This window comes from Octopus bimaculoides, chromosome 9, assembly GCF_001194135.2.
Source record: "Octopus bimaculoides isolate UCB-OBI-ISO-001 chromosome 9, ASM119413v2, whole genome shotgun sequence".
Classification (NCBI taxonomy): Eukaryota; Metazoa; Mollusca; class Cephalopoda; order Octopoda; family Octopodidae; genus Octopus; species Octopus bimaculoides.
The window spans coordinates 15,042,048-15,058,929 of record NC_068989.1 but is presented as its reverse complement, the minus strand read 5'-3'; the positions used below and the strand labels follow the sequence as shown (position 1 = coordinate 15,058,929).

The window sequence follows — 16,882 nt, the reverse complement described above, 5'->3', positions numbered from 1 at the left end:
ATAGATCATGATTTCGTAGTTATTGTAGCATTATACAACTTCTACTCGTCAGTATAATATGGTCCAGAAAAATAGAAATAAACAGTGAATCAACATACCAAACGAACACCATGTATCCAGCATAGCATATAGACGACTGTTCATCGCTATTTCCCTATGTAAGTGGCGGGAATTTCGAATTGCATCTCGGTAAATATGCCTCTTACTTAGAATAAATTCAGCACTGAATATATTCTGGTAATATATTTAAATTCAATAATAGGACGAATTCTTTTACAAGAATTTATCAAGTAGCTAGCGTGAAAAAAACCTCATAAGGGAAAAATTCATCATTTATTCCCGAAATATATATTTATATATATATATATAATGCAAATAAAGAAAAACTTATTCAATTTTCTCGTGATAACCCTCTATCCTTTTGAGTTGTGTTAAAGATTTTTTAGATGAAAGTACTAATATTCTCTAAGACAGTGTAATCGATCGAGTACTTTCTTTTCTTTATTTTCATAATCGGTTAACATTCTGCCAGCTCGCCAATATTTTTCTTTGTGCTGCCCAGATTTTTCTATATAAAGGGAAATAACTCAACCTGTAAACCCTTGCTAATAATCGTTATTAAAATTGTCTGCTTAATTACCTTTAAATCATGATCTACAGGGGTTACATAGCGATTTTTAAAAAATGTTTAGTAATTAAGCTTTCTTAAAAGTTAATAATTACTCTTGAGAGCGAAAAAAAAAAAAAGAAAATCGACAAGATTGTCATAGATCTTTCTATGAGAAAAAGAGACACGCTCTTAACATCTAGTACGCCTGGGGAGTTAATTTCCCCTACACTAAATTGTGATCGTGTTAATGTATGAAGTCGTTATGAACGAACTTACTTGTCTGTTTTATCCTCGGCAGCTGTGTATGGTTCTACTAGCTATCTCATTTACAAACGTATATAAGCTCACGCTTGCATAAGACGTACCCGCTTTTACAGTTGTGGAGAAAATATTTAGTCTTCTTTTTTTTTCTTTTTGTATGAGTTGGAGATTTTATTCTGTGCATATATATACAATATTGCGAGAGTATATTAAAATAAAGTATGAAACTATAAACTTATAAAGATGCTACGTTACGGGAGTACAATATTTCAACTGCATCTTCTTTCAGATCAACTGTATAGTTTACATCTTGGTCAAGAGAATTGCCATACAGAATGTAAAATTCGTGATTCTGGTTGTGGTAAGCCACCAGGGTGGTGTACCACTGTTATGGTTTTATTGTCATCTACTGATTGGAAATAGCTGACAGGTAGATGAAAACTTCGTGTTCCTTTAATTTTACTAGTCATTGTCATCATAATCATTATTATTGTCATCATATTTGGCTAGCTCAAAGCTGTCAAATTCTCCTTTAGTTAAGACTAACTTATAATTTTATTTTCTATTTTCAGAATCAATATGAATATTGGAGTAATACTTCTGTTCTACCTGCTTGGTTTTCTCAGGTGTGAGGCATATAACCCTCATGATCGTTCTAAAGATTCAGGGAAAACGGTAGAAGAAACTGCAAAGAAAACATCAGGTCTGTTGACCACAATACTCACGTCTCTTGTCTCAAACAAAGCACAACCAAAAATCGACCCTGACACCCATTACTTGAGAATAATTGAAGGAAATGAGAATAATTTCTTTCCTGGAAAATTAAAACCTACTCGTAATAACTGGTTTCAAATTCTACCTACACCAGTAGTCACCAATGATGTTTCTTTGAAAACTGTTGTTGGTTGTGTGATTGCTTCTCTTGGAGAACGTTTGATTAAACAGATTGAAAGTGACGCCCATCATCATGGTCGACAAAAAGCTCGCTTGCAGTGGGCCAAACAGCGTCTTTCTGAATTCATTCAGTTTCTTCAAAGAGCAATATGTACATTTGAGTTAGTTGATAAAAATAAAAATTCCTACATCAACCATAGTGAATACACTACTTTCATGACTGTCATGCAGGACTATCTCCTTGCAGGGAAATATTTATACAAGCTTGCTGTTTCTGCATACCGACAAGTGGCTGATGACTTTCAAGATGGTGAATCACAATTTTCTATCTCTTGCAACCAAAATAACAAACACCATGACTGTTCTTCTGATGTTGTCGGTATTCTTAAACAACTCCAGTGTTTCTCAAATTGCCGTGAAACAAATAACTGTCGGAATAAAATCACAAAATTGCGAAAGATGTTGCGCCGAGCAAAACATATGATCATCAACTCAACATTTAAATTAAAACATGAATAATTATAACTCAGCTTTCCACACTAACTTTTCCATTAACTTTTCAACACAAGAACATAACAAGAAAAATATACTAAGTATCTACTATCAAAGATAGCTCTGCGTGATTCAGAATTCGATTATTTAGAATTCATGACACAAAAGGCATTAAGTACTTGAGAATATTATTTATAGTGAAAACCATAAAACTTGCTTGGAAACTATAAGTTGGTTGTAAATATTACAGACTCTGAGCTTTGGTTATGCACTATTGTGAACACTGAAATGAGTGAAATGTTGCATATTTTAATCCGGTTTTCCAAAATTTTGACATGATTTCCCCTCAGTTTACAGAATATAAACTGAAATGTTGGTACCAAGATTGATAATGTATCATTTAAGGGATATTAACTAAAATTTTTTAAATGTTTGACTTTAATTTCATTACTCTAAGCAATATTTGCTGATCAAGGTTATGAAGCAAACAATAACAAAAATGGCTTTATAATGAATAACTGACATATATATAGACTAAAAGGAATTGCTTCTTGTATTCATATTTCAAATTCATGATGCTTCATGCATTTTCTCAAAAGAAAAGAAATTATTTATGTGTTTGTGCAGACATAAAAATACATTGGTTAAGTCCCCTTGCTAGTGATCTTCAGTGTTATAAATTTAAAATTTTTGTTAAAATTTAAAAGCAAACTGTCAACGTTGGTGCTAATTAGCTATTTAAAGCTTTATAAAGGTTCATTTAAAAAAAAAAAGTCATTATGCAAAACTAGAAATGATATCAGGAATTGTTTCAAAACGGATTATTGTTATTCTGTGAATTAAAATTTTAAAAAAAGCTATGATAAAGCTGAAGTCAGAAAAAAAATGAATGCATGTATATACATCACACCAAAGAAATTATCTACACATAACTTCAGCTAATACACACACACGTGTGTGTGTGTGTATGAAAAGAAAGAGAACAGATGACTAAGTGAATGGTGTTCCAGGCAACTGTGAAGGAGAAATTCGGTGTTCAATTATTGTCCAATGTGTATGTCCAGCTAACTCAAGTATTGTTGAAAATTGATGAGTAATGGGATTACAATTTCAGGTTCAGTTCTTCCTGTGGGAAAATATATATATCTACCTAAGACCACTGTACTATTCAGGGAGAAACTTATCTCTGATCCACTGCTATGGAAACTGGAGCTAACCACTGTTACCTTGCGAATCAGAAAAGGATATACAAAACTGATTAGAGGCTGGAGATAGTAGGCATCACTCTCTCATTATGCTTAAAATTGTTCACTGTCTGAATATATTGCTACAGTGTCTAACTATATATAGTTAAAGAAAACCTCCAGGTGGAGGAAAATTGATACTCAGGAATGAAGCACAAATGGATCCAAATATCTACCTAGTCTTTATTATTAACCGTTTTGTTACCATATTTATATGGAAATACACTGCCTTTGTTTGAATTAATGTTGAAAAAACTGAAGAATTTAATAGAATAACCTTGTCATTATTAAGCTAGTGTTTAGAACATAAAGTAATGTGAGATTTTGATGGAAGGTTTTAATTTATATCACCTTAACCCTTTTGTTACCATATTTTTGTTTAAATACACTTTGTTTAATTAATATTGAAAATAATGAAAATTTTCAGAAAATAATTTTATCATTAAGTTGGTGATTGGAGTATATATTTTCATGAAAATTTAATGAAAGATTTCAACTTAGATCACTTTAAAACAGGAAATTTATATTATAAAACCAGGGAAAGTTCAAGCAGTTTGGTACTAAAAGTAGTTAATGATATATGAATCTTCATGAACACCTCCATAAAGTATTAAAAACATTGTGTAGTAATAATCTGGTTGAGCTTGCTTGGACAGTTCTAACCCATGAATGCCCTCCATCTTGGTCAATCTACATATTTCGCGTTTGGACGACCTACTCGAGTATGGCCATGCTGTAGCAGCCATAACAATAGACGACTAGCCATCTATAGTGATGAACATACATATCATGAAATATACCGATATAAAATATAGGTTTAAGACAATAAGTTGTGTCGAGTAGGTATCAAACCTCACAACTGAAAAGTCTTGATTGAGTTTGTATTTTGTCATTAACACAATGATGTATTTAACTCTGTTGGTTAAGACACCTTTGTGGTGGAGAATCAAATTATGAATAGAAAGGGTCATTATTATACAATGACCCAAACATGGCACTGAAATGACATATATAGATACAGGCATGGCTGAATGATTAAGAAGCTTGATTTTGCAATCATGAAATCCCAGGTTCAATCCCACTGCATGGCATTTTATTATGTATCGTTTGTTATATCCCCAAAGTCAACTCTTACCTTGGTTAGAGAAATTAGGTAGACAAAACTATGTGGAAGCTCACTGGATGGACTCACACTGATTCTGCTTGAGGATTATAATATAATAAGGGTACAAGATATGTTTGTGGAATACTCAACCACAAACATATAAGTCAAAGGTGGTGAGCTGGCAGAAACATTAGCACGCCGGGCGAAATGCCTAGCAGTATTTCGTCTGCTGCTACGTTCTGAGTTCAAATTCCGCCGGGGTCCATTAAATAAGTACCAGTTACACACTGGGGTCGATGTAATCGACTTAATCCATTTGTCTGTCCCCTTTGTGTGTAGCCCCATGTGGGCAGTAAAGAAATAACAAAAATATAAGTCAATGAGCAGGCAGTTCAGTTGATTGAGCAGCTATAGTACTCAGCCTTGAAACCGATAAAAATCTATTTACTTTGGCTTTATATATGTATATGTGGAGGCACTTGAGTTAGTGGTTAGGGTGTTAAACTCATGATTGTAAGATCCCTACACCAGGCAATGTATTGTGTTCTTGAGCAAGACTCTTCATTTCATGTTGCTCCAATCTACAACAGCTGGTAAAAGTGAATATTTCTGTGATGGTCCAGCATACCGTCCAGGAGGGATATATACACCAGAGAATCCAGGAAAACAGCCCTATGAGTCAATATGACTAAAAAAAGGTGCTTTATCCATTTTTTTACCCTTTATATATGTGTATAGATGAGACAGATATGTATATTTACTTCTACTTTATGTATAGATGAGAGAGATATTGTGTATGTATATATATATATATATATACATATATATGTTTTACTTTATATGTATGAGTGAGAGAGATTATTGTGTGTATGTATATATATATATATATATATATATATATATATATATATATATATATATTTTACCTCATTTCTTTCAGCCAGTCAGCTGGGTTTTTTTATTATTTTGTTACACTTTAACCCTTTAGCATTTAAACTTGTCATATTTGACCCACATTTTCAACCTGTTTTATGTTCAGACTTATCGGATCTAGCTTCTTACACCTGCCCTACAATGTCATTCTAAAAATAAACAAATAAAATTTCAAAGCTAGGAGTTAATGCATAATTAATTCAAAGCGATGTAAATAAATATGCAATTATATCTGACAAAGTAATCTGAATGCTAAAGGGTTAAAGAATTTCATGATTTTTCTCTGCAGATCATTAATTTCATAAACATTCTATGTGTTTCACACTCAGTAATATTTGAGAGATATTTCATGATAGAGTACCAACTGTAAATATATATATATGTAAATAAAGATCTTATCATTATTTTGGCTTGTGTATTTCATTGCAACGTTATGTATTTCAATTAAAGCTTTTATTACCTCTGCCTTAGCAAAGGCAGAGGTATAGTTTTCAGTCACGTTTGTCTGTGGACAAGATACCTCAAGAACTGCTAGATGGATTCGGATGAAACTTTCAGGGATGTTTGGCCTCGTGACTGACACAAACTGATTAGATTTTGGGATCGATCTGGTACCAGACAAGGATTCTGGATTTTTTTCCCTGTTTTTTAACTTAATTTCTGAGAGCGGTCGGGTTCATTTTTAATGTTCCCATTTGTGAGAGGAGTCGAGTTTATTTCAGATATTCTCATTTTAAAAATCATCTCCGGCTAATCATTGAGAGGACATTGGTGTTGCCTTGGCGGAGGATTGCGCTCTCTGAGTGCTCTTATTATTATTATTATTATTAGTACACTGTGAAAAATGCTTAGCAGCATTTTGTCTGTCTTTATGTTCTTATTGCCCACAAGGGGCTAAACATAGAGGGGACAAACAAGGACAGACAAAGGGATTAAGTCGATTACATCGACCCTAGTGCGTAACTGGTACTTAATTTATCAACCCCGAAAGGATGAAAGGCAAAGACGACCTTGGCGGAATTTGAACTCAGAACATAATGGCAGACGAACTACCACTAAGCTCTTAGCACTCCACTGGCACAGATGCCAGTCATCGAATTTGGTTCTGTAGTTATGAAGCTTACTTCCCAGCTTTGTGTTCTTGGGTTCAGTTCCACTGCATGACATCTTAGGGATTTGCCTTCAAACTATAGGCCTTGTAAGTGATAGGCAAAAACTGAAAGAAGCCCATTGTGTATATATATATATATTTTTCTTTTTTTACTGGGGAAAGCTGGTTTATGGGATTATCCTGGGCTTACCATCCATAAAGGGTTTACCTTTATGGCATATTGCCTAAGACTAACAGGTTTTGGGGTCTGACGATACACCATAAAGTTAAACCCTTTATGGACGGGAAACCCAGGGTAATCCCATAAACTAGCCTTCCCCAGTAAAAAATATATACTCCTCTACATCTTAGAGCGTGCTTCTTCTCCAGATTTATATTTTCTACAAACGATACATATATTTATTTACCGATACGGTTGTGCATAGGGTAAATGTGTTTGAAAGTTGTGGTTTCTTTGGTTTGTTTGTTCCCAAACAACACCTATTTTAGTGCTGTTGACACTGCCGGATTGAATGGTACTGTCCAGGTGTCAAAACCACAATGATATTCGTGGGGCAGCTGATGATGGAAGTATGCTGGATTGTTGGTATGGCTGTGAAATAGTATTATAACATCCTTTTGATATATATGTATATGTATATATATATATATATGTGTGTATGTGTGTGTTTTACTTGTTTCAATCATTAGACTTCAGCCATGCTGGAGCACTGCCTTAAAGAATCTTTTAGTCGGATGAATCAGCTCCAGTACTCATCCTTTTTTGAAGTCTGGTATTTCTTCTATCATTCTCTTTTGCCAAACTGGTAAGTTATGGGGATGTAAGCACACACACACACACACACATATATATATATATACAACAGGCTTCTTTCAGTTTCCATCTACCAAACCCATGCACAAGGCTTCAGTCAGCCTGATGCTCTAGTAGAAGTTTTATTGCAATTCACTACATCCTACAATCAAATCATGCTGGAATCAACAACCAATTAAATAAGTAAATGTCAAGAGGTCTGAAAGCTCAAAATTGAACAGGAAGTAAGTAACTCCTTCAGAGATAAGTATATTCTTCAAAAACGATGCTAAGTAATTAGATGAAAAGCCACCAGAAATGTGTTAGACATTAAATCATTAAATGAATTCTTTAAAAAAATTATTTGAAGCATTAGGACTGTGAGTCAGTGTTAATATATCTAATGTGTGGAATATTAAAAAGCTAGCTAGAAATAAATGAGGAGAAAAAGAAAATTATATTAGTCAATGAGTAACAATGTTTTCATTTTTTCTGTGAGAGATAACTCTGAATTTGTATTTTCTGTGAAAGATAACTCTGAATTTGTTTTGGTATTATTCTGACCTCATCAACTAAACACATCCTTCATCATACCTGCTGAAGTTGTAGTGTGGTTTAAATAAGATGTATTGATTTTCTTGTGTAGCTAACATCTCTGAATTATTTAATTTTGAAAGAATTAAAGGTAAAGACTGCAGAAATGACAAAATGAAGAAAAAAGCTGGATAAGTATATTTATGGCTGTGTTTAAAAACCGCAGTTTGGAACCATATGGTTTTGAGTGCAGTCCACTGTGTGGCACTTTGGGCAAGTGTCTTTGATTGTAGCCCTGGGCCAACCAATGCTTTGTGAGTGAATTTGGTTGACAGGAACTGCAGAAGCCCGTAGTTTCATAATCATCATTTAACATCCATCTGAGTTTGACAGAAGATACCAAGCCCAAAGACTGCACAATGATCTACTGTCTTCTTTGAAATGGTTTCTACAGGTGGATGCCCTTCCTAATGCATGTGTCTATGCGTATGTCTTTGTGTTTGTGTCTGCACACCTTGTATTGTTTGACGATCAGTGTTGGTTTGTTTACATTCCTGCAACTTATCAGTTTGGCAGAAGAGACTGGCGGTAAGCTGTCAGTAACGTTAGCACGCCGGGCAAAATGCTTAGCGGTATTTCGTCTGCCGCTACGTTCTGAGTTCAAATTCCGCCGTGGTCGACTTTGCCTTTCATCCTTTCGGGGTTGATAAATTAAGTACCAGTTATGCACTGAGGTCAATGTAATTGACTTAATCTGTTTGTTTGTCCTTGTTAGTACCCTCTATGTTTAGCCCCTTGTGGGCAATAAAGAAATAAGAAGAGACTGGTAGAAGAAGTACCAGATATAAAAATAGAAGTACTGGAGTCAATTTGCTTGACTATAACCCTTCGATGCAGTGCTCCAGCATGAGTACATCCAAAGACTGAAACAAGTACAAGGTAAAAGGTATTTGAGAGAATGTAGAAAAGTACATAACACAGATTAATAGAAACTAATTTTAATCTGTAGAAAACATTGAATGAAATACATTTCCTGTACATTATTTACATTCGACGGATATTTGTCCTCATCTTGTTTATTGTTAACACAACGTTTTGGCTGATATACCCTCCAGCCTTCATCAGGTGTCTTGAGGAAATTTCGAACCTGGGTTCTCATTCCTAAGGAATGCGAACCCAGTCCTAATGCTTTAAATTCCTTAGGAATGAGAACCCAGGTTCGAAATTTCCCCAAGACACCTGAAGAAGGCTGGAGGGTATATCAGCCGAAACATTGTCTTAACAGCAAACAAGATGAGGATAAATATCCATTGAATGTAAATAATGTACATAATTCCTCATCTCTTAAATATAGAACTGAAATACATTTCCTATATAACATTACTAATATTGGCTGTAACTAGTCTGAGCAGAATAAAACAAAGATGCTGCAGATAGTAAAAGCACTTCCATTTTAATATTAGGACATGTTAGTTCAGGTTCAGTTATGTAATTCAGAAATTTTATGTTTATGATACGAATATTAGGTAATGATATGGTGAATGCAATTTTCTTTTAGTGCTAGAATTGTAAAGAAATGCTCAGTCAGTAGACATGTGGTGCAAAAATGATTCTATGCATAGGTATTCTGGTTTGCATCCATACAAGTGAGTCTGTATAAACTATGTGTGTCTCCATACAAATGAGTCTGCTAAAATTCTGTGTGCAGGGATGAGTATGTATACATCTGTAATGTAACAACCATTTAATACATGCTTTGTTATGGAAGTCTGCTGCAAAGGATGCAGAGTGGTTTGTAATGAAACATTCACCCAAACATTAAATAAGTACTACAAAAGTAACGAAAAAGCTTTTGCTTTCAATAGCAGTTAGAATCAGAGATGATAAAGTATGAACATAGCAGATAGGATCACTGTAGTTATTTAGGGAACCACTGATGTGAAAGGATTGCTAATGGATAGTATACTGTTAGATTACTACTTGAAAGCAGCACAGGTAAAATAGTTGATTTTCTGTAAGCTTTAGTTCTAGAGCTATTTCAGATTACAGGACCAGGTGTGGGGACACTCTAAATCAAACAAATACTGAATTCACTTAAATAACTAGATGAAAAACAAGTACCTGTACATTACTCTTTTACTTGTTTCAGTCATTTGACTGTGGCCATGCTGGAGCACCGACTTTAGTCGAACAAACCAACCCCAGGACTTATTCTATCGTAAGCCTAGTACTTATTCTATCGGTCTCTTTTGTCGAACTGCTAAGTTATGGGGACGTAAACACACCACCATCGGTTGTCAAGCGATGTTGGGGGGACAAACACAGACACAAACATATACACATACATATATATATATACATATATACAACAGGCTTCTTTCAGTTTCCGTCTACCAAATCCACTCACAAGGCTTTGATCGGCCTGAGGCTATAGTAGAAGACACTTGCCCAAGGTGCCACGCAGTGGGACTGAACCAGGAGCCATGTGGTTGGTGAGCAAGCTACTTACCACACAGCCACTCCTACGCCTGTATTAGTATAAAATATACAAATTTATTAATACTGTATTGAGCAAGGTACCAGTAAAATAGTCTGGTAGCACAGGAATTTGAAGTGAATTAGTATGGATTATCAGTGTCCAGAAAGTCGGTGCTGTACCTGTATTTGGATTTAAGAAAGACAGGCTCACAAATTCGTTATGAGCAAGATCTAATCCAGCACATTTCGGTTCAAACTCAACTGGGGTACAGCTATGAACACAACTCTAGTTTGACAGAATCATAAGAGATTTGAATAAGGTGTCGATGGTATTTATGTATAGCAATTTACCTTCTGTGTTTAGAACACACCAATGATCAATTTTGGCTATAATCTTTCAAGGAGAAAGATAAAATAAAGTAGCAGTTATATAATATGGTACTATGATCAACTTAATATTTCTATAAAGTATTCTAGACATGAATGGAATTATAAAAGATTACACCGGCATTTCCAGACTTCATGGTTTGAAACAAAACATTTTTGAAGCAAATGCTTGATGGTTAATTCATTTTGGTTTATATGCATGCAGTTATATTCGATACAATTCTTTAAAAAATATGATAGGGTGCCGCATAAAAAGCATCCAGTCCACACTGTAAAGTTAGGAAGAGCATCCAGCCGCAAAACTCATGCCAAAACGGACAGTAGAGCCTGGTGCAGTTTCTGACTTGCCAGCTCCTGTTAAATCGTTTAACCCATGCCAGCATGGAAAGCGGACGTTAAATGATAATGATGATGATGGTTTGGTTAGGGTTAAGGCCTTTAGAGTTTAAGGGTTAAGATTTACGGTTTAGGATTAGAGTTGGTCACATGTGGAAAGTTCCTATAGATATTAAGTTTAAATAATTTCTAATTCCTCGAAAACAGAAAATTTTTATCGCAAATATTGTTTGCGCATGCGCTAAAAGCAAAACAAATCTGATTGTTTAGTATTTGTTTTGAAAATTTTCTATTTCGAACCGTAAAGTTGGGGGCTTCATTACATCACAATATAGGAGCAAACTCCAGAAATACTGGCCAAAAATCAGCAGATGGTAAGAGTTCAGGAGGAATGAAGCCAGTCTGTTAAATATTGCCTCGATATCGATATTTGATTACTATATAGTTATGTGAAAATGCATAGGTATGTCGAAATGTATATTGTACTGAAAACTTCAGAGAAACTTAAACGTAGGCAAATCTGTATGAAAACAAATTTGAGTAACTTGTTTACGTCTCAAAATGAATGAAATATTATTTAGATTATCGAAGAAACAAAAACGGAAGCTTTTAAAGCAGCTTTAACCTCTCGGTTAGACAGTATCACAGAGAAATTATATATTATCTTATGCAACCTAGATTGTAAAGTGGCGGTTGTTATATAATATTAACAAATATACAATTTTGTTTCGTTTTCCACCGATTTCCAATTCTTATTTTATAATGTAACAGGTCACGTGATTACTTACAAGAAATATGGCGGATACCGAAGCAGGTAAGCGCGCGGGAAAACAATAGGGTTTCTGTGTGATTTTCTCAATCTAATTACTTTTATTTGAAGTATATTTTCTTCGCAACGAAGCATTGTTCACTTTCCTTCCCTTTTTGTAAATAATTATCGTTCTACCAATGGTTATATCGGTTTATTTCGCCGCTTATTGAGAACCAGTACCAACGATTTGGAAGAAGCTCCTTGTACAATAATCACCCGACTTCTCATTATTAAAGTTCTTTTTTTGTACCTTTTTTAATATTAAATTAATATTTAAACCTGTTATCTTTCTGAAAATGATAAGTGGGTGTAAGGTTAAAGCACCAATCAATCCGAAACCAGAATATTAACGACACCCCCTTCGCTTGTTTCAATAATACTTCCCACCCATTTCGCCGAAACAAAAACCAATAATTTTTTAAACCTGTATTATAAAAAAAAGCTGTTTATACATATAAATAATTGTTGAATTATTAAATTTGCATTTAATTACTCGTATCCATGATCACTTTGCTTTTTACCAATACAATCTTTGTGTATTTCAACTAAGAACACCAAAATATTTTAATTTATTTTAAAAAGAATTCAACAAGAATTCAGCAATCTTCACTCTTCATAATCCACATTTGTGTCAGAAACATAATAAAAAGCAATTTAAAAAACAAAATACGGGTTTCATCTAAATTTAAATTCATAAAGACTAGATGTTTCTTTGTCTAGTTGGTTTCGAATATTCTCTGACATTGTTTTTGTTCTGGCAGGTAAACTAAAAAAAAGCTAAAAGCATATATTTTATTGTCAACACTTCTAATCCAGTTTTTACTTAGAATGGTTAATTTTTTCCCCAACAAATTAGTGTTAATTTTCATTAGTCTTAAGCCTCCTCTTAATCACGTTTCTTCTATTGTTTTCATACTTTCAACTTTGCTTTTATTTATTGGTTTTTTTTTTGTTCTGTTTTGTCTATTAGAAATCTTATTAACTTCATATAGATCTAGTTGGTACGTTGTCTCCCGGTCTAATTATATTTTTACAGAGGTTAAGTTACTTAATGTAAAATTGTAAATCATTTTGGTAATAATGACTAGAAATTCAACTTGGATATTTATAAAAAAAAAAAACAATCGTGTTTTAGAACAATTGCCGTTCATGTGTAGGTATATATGTTGATTATATTCTGAAAATATTTGGTCTTTTACTATTTGGAATAGTTTATATTTTGATGTTTATTAAATTTTACAGTGCACTACCACAACTTAGAAAACATACATGACGTGAGGGTTGCATCGAAATCTAACGAAACGAACCACAATTCACAATTTGAACGTTAGTCATGTGACATAAATAGTTCCTGTCTTTGGATTGATAGATTTTGTTGGCAATTAAAGAGAGAAGCATTTTGGTAGATGAATCTGGATTATCTTCCATAGAACATGGAACGGAAACAAATTGCTTTCATTTCTATATAGTTCGTTCTTGTTAAAAAAGGAAAAACAAAATCTAGATTGTTTTCGAGAATAAAACTATTATTATAAAAAAAAAATGTTACAGAATAATTTTATGTAATTTAATATCTTAGAAGAGCAATTTCAGTTCGTTAATCTAAGCGAGAAGAACATGCACAACTCATTTCCTGTTTTCCCCTCTATTCTAAAATACTCATGTCAGAAGAGTTAGTTCCTCAATGTAAATTCAGTAAATTAAATTCTATATTGATAATTGTTGTGTGGTTGTCGTCTTCATGTTAATAACAGTAGGTAAATGTCATCCATGATCGTATTTTGCAAACAGAGATGAGAAATATGTTTACATTTTTATACATTACAATAATTATTTCTAAAATATTTTTTGAGATGTATTAGTCTATATTCTGCTTTTGGCTTCTGTCGCTTGTGAATTAACGTAGCAGGTTATTGAACTCTATAAGCGAAGCAACCTAAATATGCCGCTAGATAGCTTTATGTGTGTGTTGCTTTTGCAGATATACTGTAATGGATGTGAATCTGTTTTAGTAGTAATGATGGTGATAGGGGCATAACTAATAACTGAAATCTATTCCTAGTTTTAGGGGATTAAGAGAACACATGAAGCTCTATTTACGAATAATATTACTCAGATACATCGATAAAATAAGTGCCATTTAAGTACTGGAGTCGATGTTATCGACTTGCCCACCTCTTATCAAAACTGTTGGCTTCACGCCAAAATAAGAAAGCATATTGCTGAGATATATAAACAAAGTTTTCTTTTAAAATATCCCACCTACATGTCTCGTCTTCTACCTATCATTATATAAGTATCACACACAAAAATTGTCTTATTAATAGCATCAAGCTTTTACCAGAATAACGACCTCATAAGTATCAAGAAGTCAATTAGCAGAACAGTGAAGTGTAACAGCCAAATATCTCCCTCTTTATTCTTTGTTGAAGGAAACTTACTCAAAATATTAAAAAAATATATATAATTAATAAATTATAAAATATTTAATTAACATGGCCATTTTGGATTCTCTATATAATGTATACAGCTTGAAGTTAGTTGGACTGTGAGTAAAATATGTTAAATAAAAAGATGTGGCTGATATATAAAAAAAAACGACCTTAACTAGTTTGGAATAGTGAGTTTATTAAAAAATATATTTGATCATAAATAGTAGATGTGTCTATGTTTTAATGATGAATTATCTATTTTGAGATACTTGTATGAGTGGGATAGGTTTTTTTATTTGTTTATTTATTTGTAAGGTTGGTTGACTATTTTTACAGCTGGATATTGTAATACTTCCCAGATAAGAGATAGGAGTCAATTTGTTTTGATCAGGCATACGAGAGCATGCACAGAGTTATGTACCTTGTTCAGAAGCCCACCACAACATCACAGCAATTGTTCCTCTTCGTGTGTTCTATGTGTGGAAGTTGTGCAAATGGCAGTCTTTTAGACGTGGCCATACTAAAGCATGTATGTTTTTCGTTGGTTGAATTTAATGACTGTCTGGTGAAAGCTGTAGAAATAATTAGAATCCAGCTTGCACACGAGAGAAGAGATCCTCTTAAAGCCTTAAAAATCACTCATGTGTGAAGAATATTTTTTCACCTACATTGGTTTTATTAATAACTATGGATTGATGTATGTATGATATACAAGATGAAATATCTTAGACAGGTGCTATTGGATATAGTCTGCTATTCGAAGTAAATTTTCAATAAGGGTAGATTCTATAATATACTTTTCCTCATATAAACTCCATATCTCTCTCTTACTTGTTTCAATCATTTGACTGCGGCCATGCTGGAGCACCGCCTTTAGTCGAGCAAATCGACCCCGGGACTTATTCTTTGTAAGCCTAGTACTTATTCTATCGGTCTATTTTGCCGAACCGCTAAGTGACGGGGGCATAAACATACCAGCATCGGTTGTCAAGCAATGCGAGAGGGACAAACACACACACACACATATATATATATACATATATATGACGGGCTTCTTTCAGTTTCCGTCTACCAAATCCACTCACAAGGCTTTGGTCGGCCCGAGGCTATAGTAGAAGACACTTGCCCAAGGTATGATATGTTGGGCTACAGCCTCTAGGAGTAAAGTTGAAAACGTGTGATACACTGACATTCGCATTTATTATATTAGATATATAATTTTACACTTGTTTTTCCTTCCCGATAGTGATTGGGCAAGTTTGTTCCAGCATTTTGCTACTTACTGAGGTTCTTTTGTGAGATCCAGTATCCTGGGGTCAGACAGGCCTCAACATTTTCAATAATAATATCTTCCTCTTTCTACACACTCATTTCCTTTCTTCATTCAGCTGTCAGCCTTCATATGTATCACATATCTATACCAGTACAGTTCTTTCTCTTGTATATGACTTGTTGATTACTCTTTTTTTTTTTCATATAGTTATGGATAGCTGATTAAGACGAGTATACTGGTCATTCTCAGCAAGAAAACTATAGCTTATGACAAAATATTTAACTTGGACTTTGTTATCAGCTATTGATTTGTTGTAGTCAACTAGCTTCAAATTTTCTTCAAATTCCAGTTCACTTTTCATTGTATACAGTGAAATGTTTATTTTTCCATTCTGTCCACAATTTAACTTTTCTAAGGTTGCTATTATAGTAACAGGTGTTTTGTTTGCTGTTTTTCTCCATCAGTAAAGATGGAATTTCTATATAATTCCATCTCCAAATTACAGTTGAATGTTGAATATTAGTAAATGTTAGTTAACTGGGATGGTCAGGATGAGGAGTTCTCAAGCAAAAGCTTGTTGAAGCAAAAATAATAATAATAGCAGAACAAGCAGTGTGGCAACAGCTCTTTAACAAAAAAGTATGAAAGGTTTTAAGTAAGTATACAAGCATTCCCCCAACCCCACCTGTGCTCTCTCAGATTTTTGAGGCAAAAAAAAAAATGTATTAAGAACCAATTGTTCCAGAGATGAAAACTACTTGAAATTTGTATCTATTCAATCTCTGCTTCAGTACTTTCGAACACAAAATACTGTTTTAGTACTGTTAAGAATTGTGGAAATCATCAGGAAGACAATAGTACTGAGTTCTATCATGCTTTTGTTTTATAAATATAGATATATAAGTTAGAAGCTCTGCAAAAGGATTCGACGACTGGCCCCCATGCCAACGTCTCCTTCATTGGACACTAAACTCAGCTTGCGAAGACCTGTTGGGGCAAGCGAAATCGTGAGGGCACCACAATTTGAGCGTGATCGTTACCAGCGTCGCCTTCCTGGCACGTGAAAAGTCATTCGAGCCATTGGACTGGCTCCTGTGCAGGTGGCACGTAAAATACACCATTTTGAGCATGGCTGTTGCCAGTACCGCCTGACTGGCCTTCGTGTCAGTGGCACGTAAAAGCACCCAC

The 16,882-nt window shown here is 34.1% G+C and overlaps 2 protein-coding genes across 4 annotated transcripts in view; both read left to right on the top strand.

The window, feature by feature from the left end:
• Positions 1–5,451, top strand: part of LOC106874618 (uncharacterized) — a 16,901-nt gene extending 11,450 nt beyond the window's left edge. The window contains exons 1-2 of one of the 2 annotated variants that reach the window (XM_014922408.2): positions 705–1,301; positions 1,444–5,451. In XM_014922408.2, the coding sequence (XP_014777894.1) occupies positions 1,451–2,284 (834 nt within the window). In that variant the 5' untranslated portion in view covers positions 705–1,301; positions 1,444–1,450 and the 3' untranslated portion in view covers positions 2,285–5,451. Of the gene's footprint in view, positions 1–704; positions 1,302–1,443 lie in introns of those variants that run through there. The other variant, XM_014922407.2, reaches the window with a different exon arrangement.
• A 6,017-nt stretch (positions 5,452–11,468) lies between these two features.
• LOC106874619 (ran-binding protein 3) overlaps positions 11,469–16,882 on the top strand; it is a 43,465-nt gene continuing 38,051 nt past the window's right edge. Inside the window, exons 1-2 of one of the 2 annotated variants that reach the window (XM_014922409.2) lie at positions 11,469–11,641; positions 11,950–11,992. In XM_014922409.2, coding sequence (XP_014777895.1) covers positions 11,974–11,992 — 19 coding nt within the window. In that variant the 5' untranslated portion in view covers positions 11,469–11,641; positions 11,950–11,973. Of the gene's footprint in view, positions 11,993–16,882 lie in introns of both variants that reach the window. The other variant, XM_014922411.2, reaches the window with a different exon arrangement.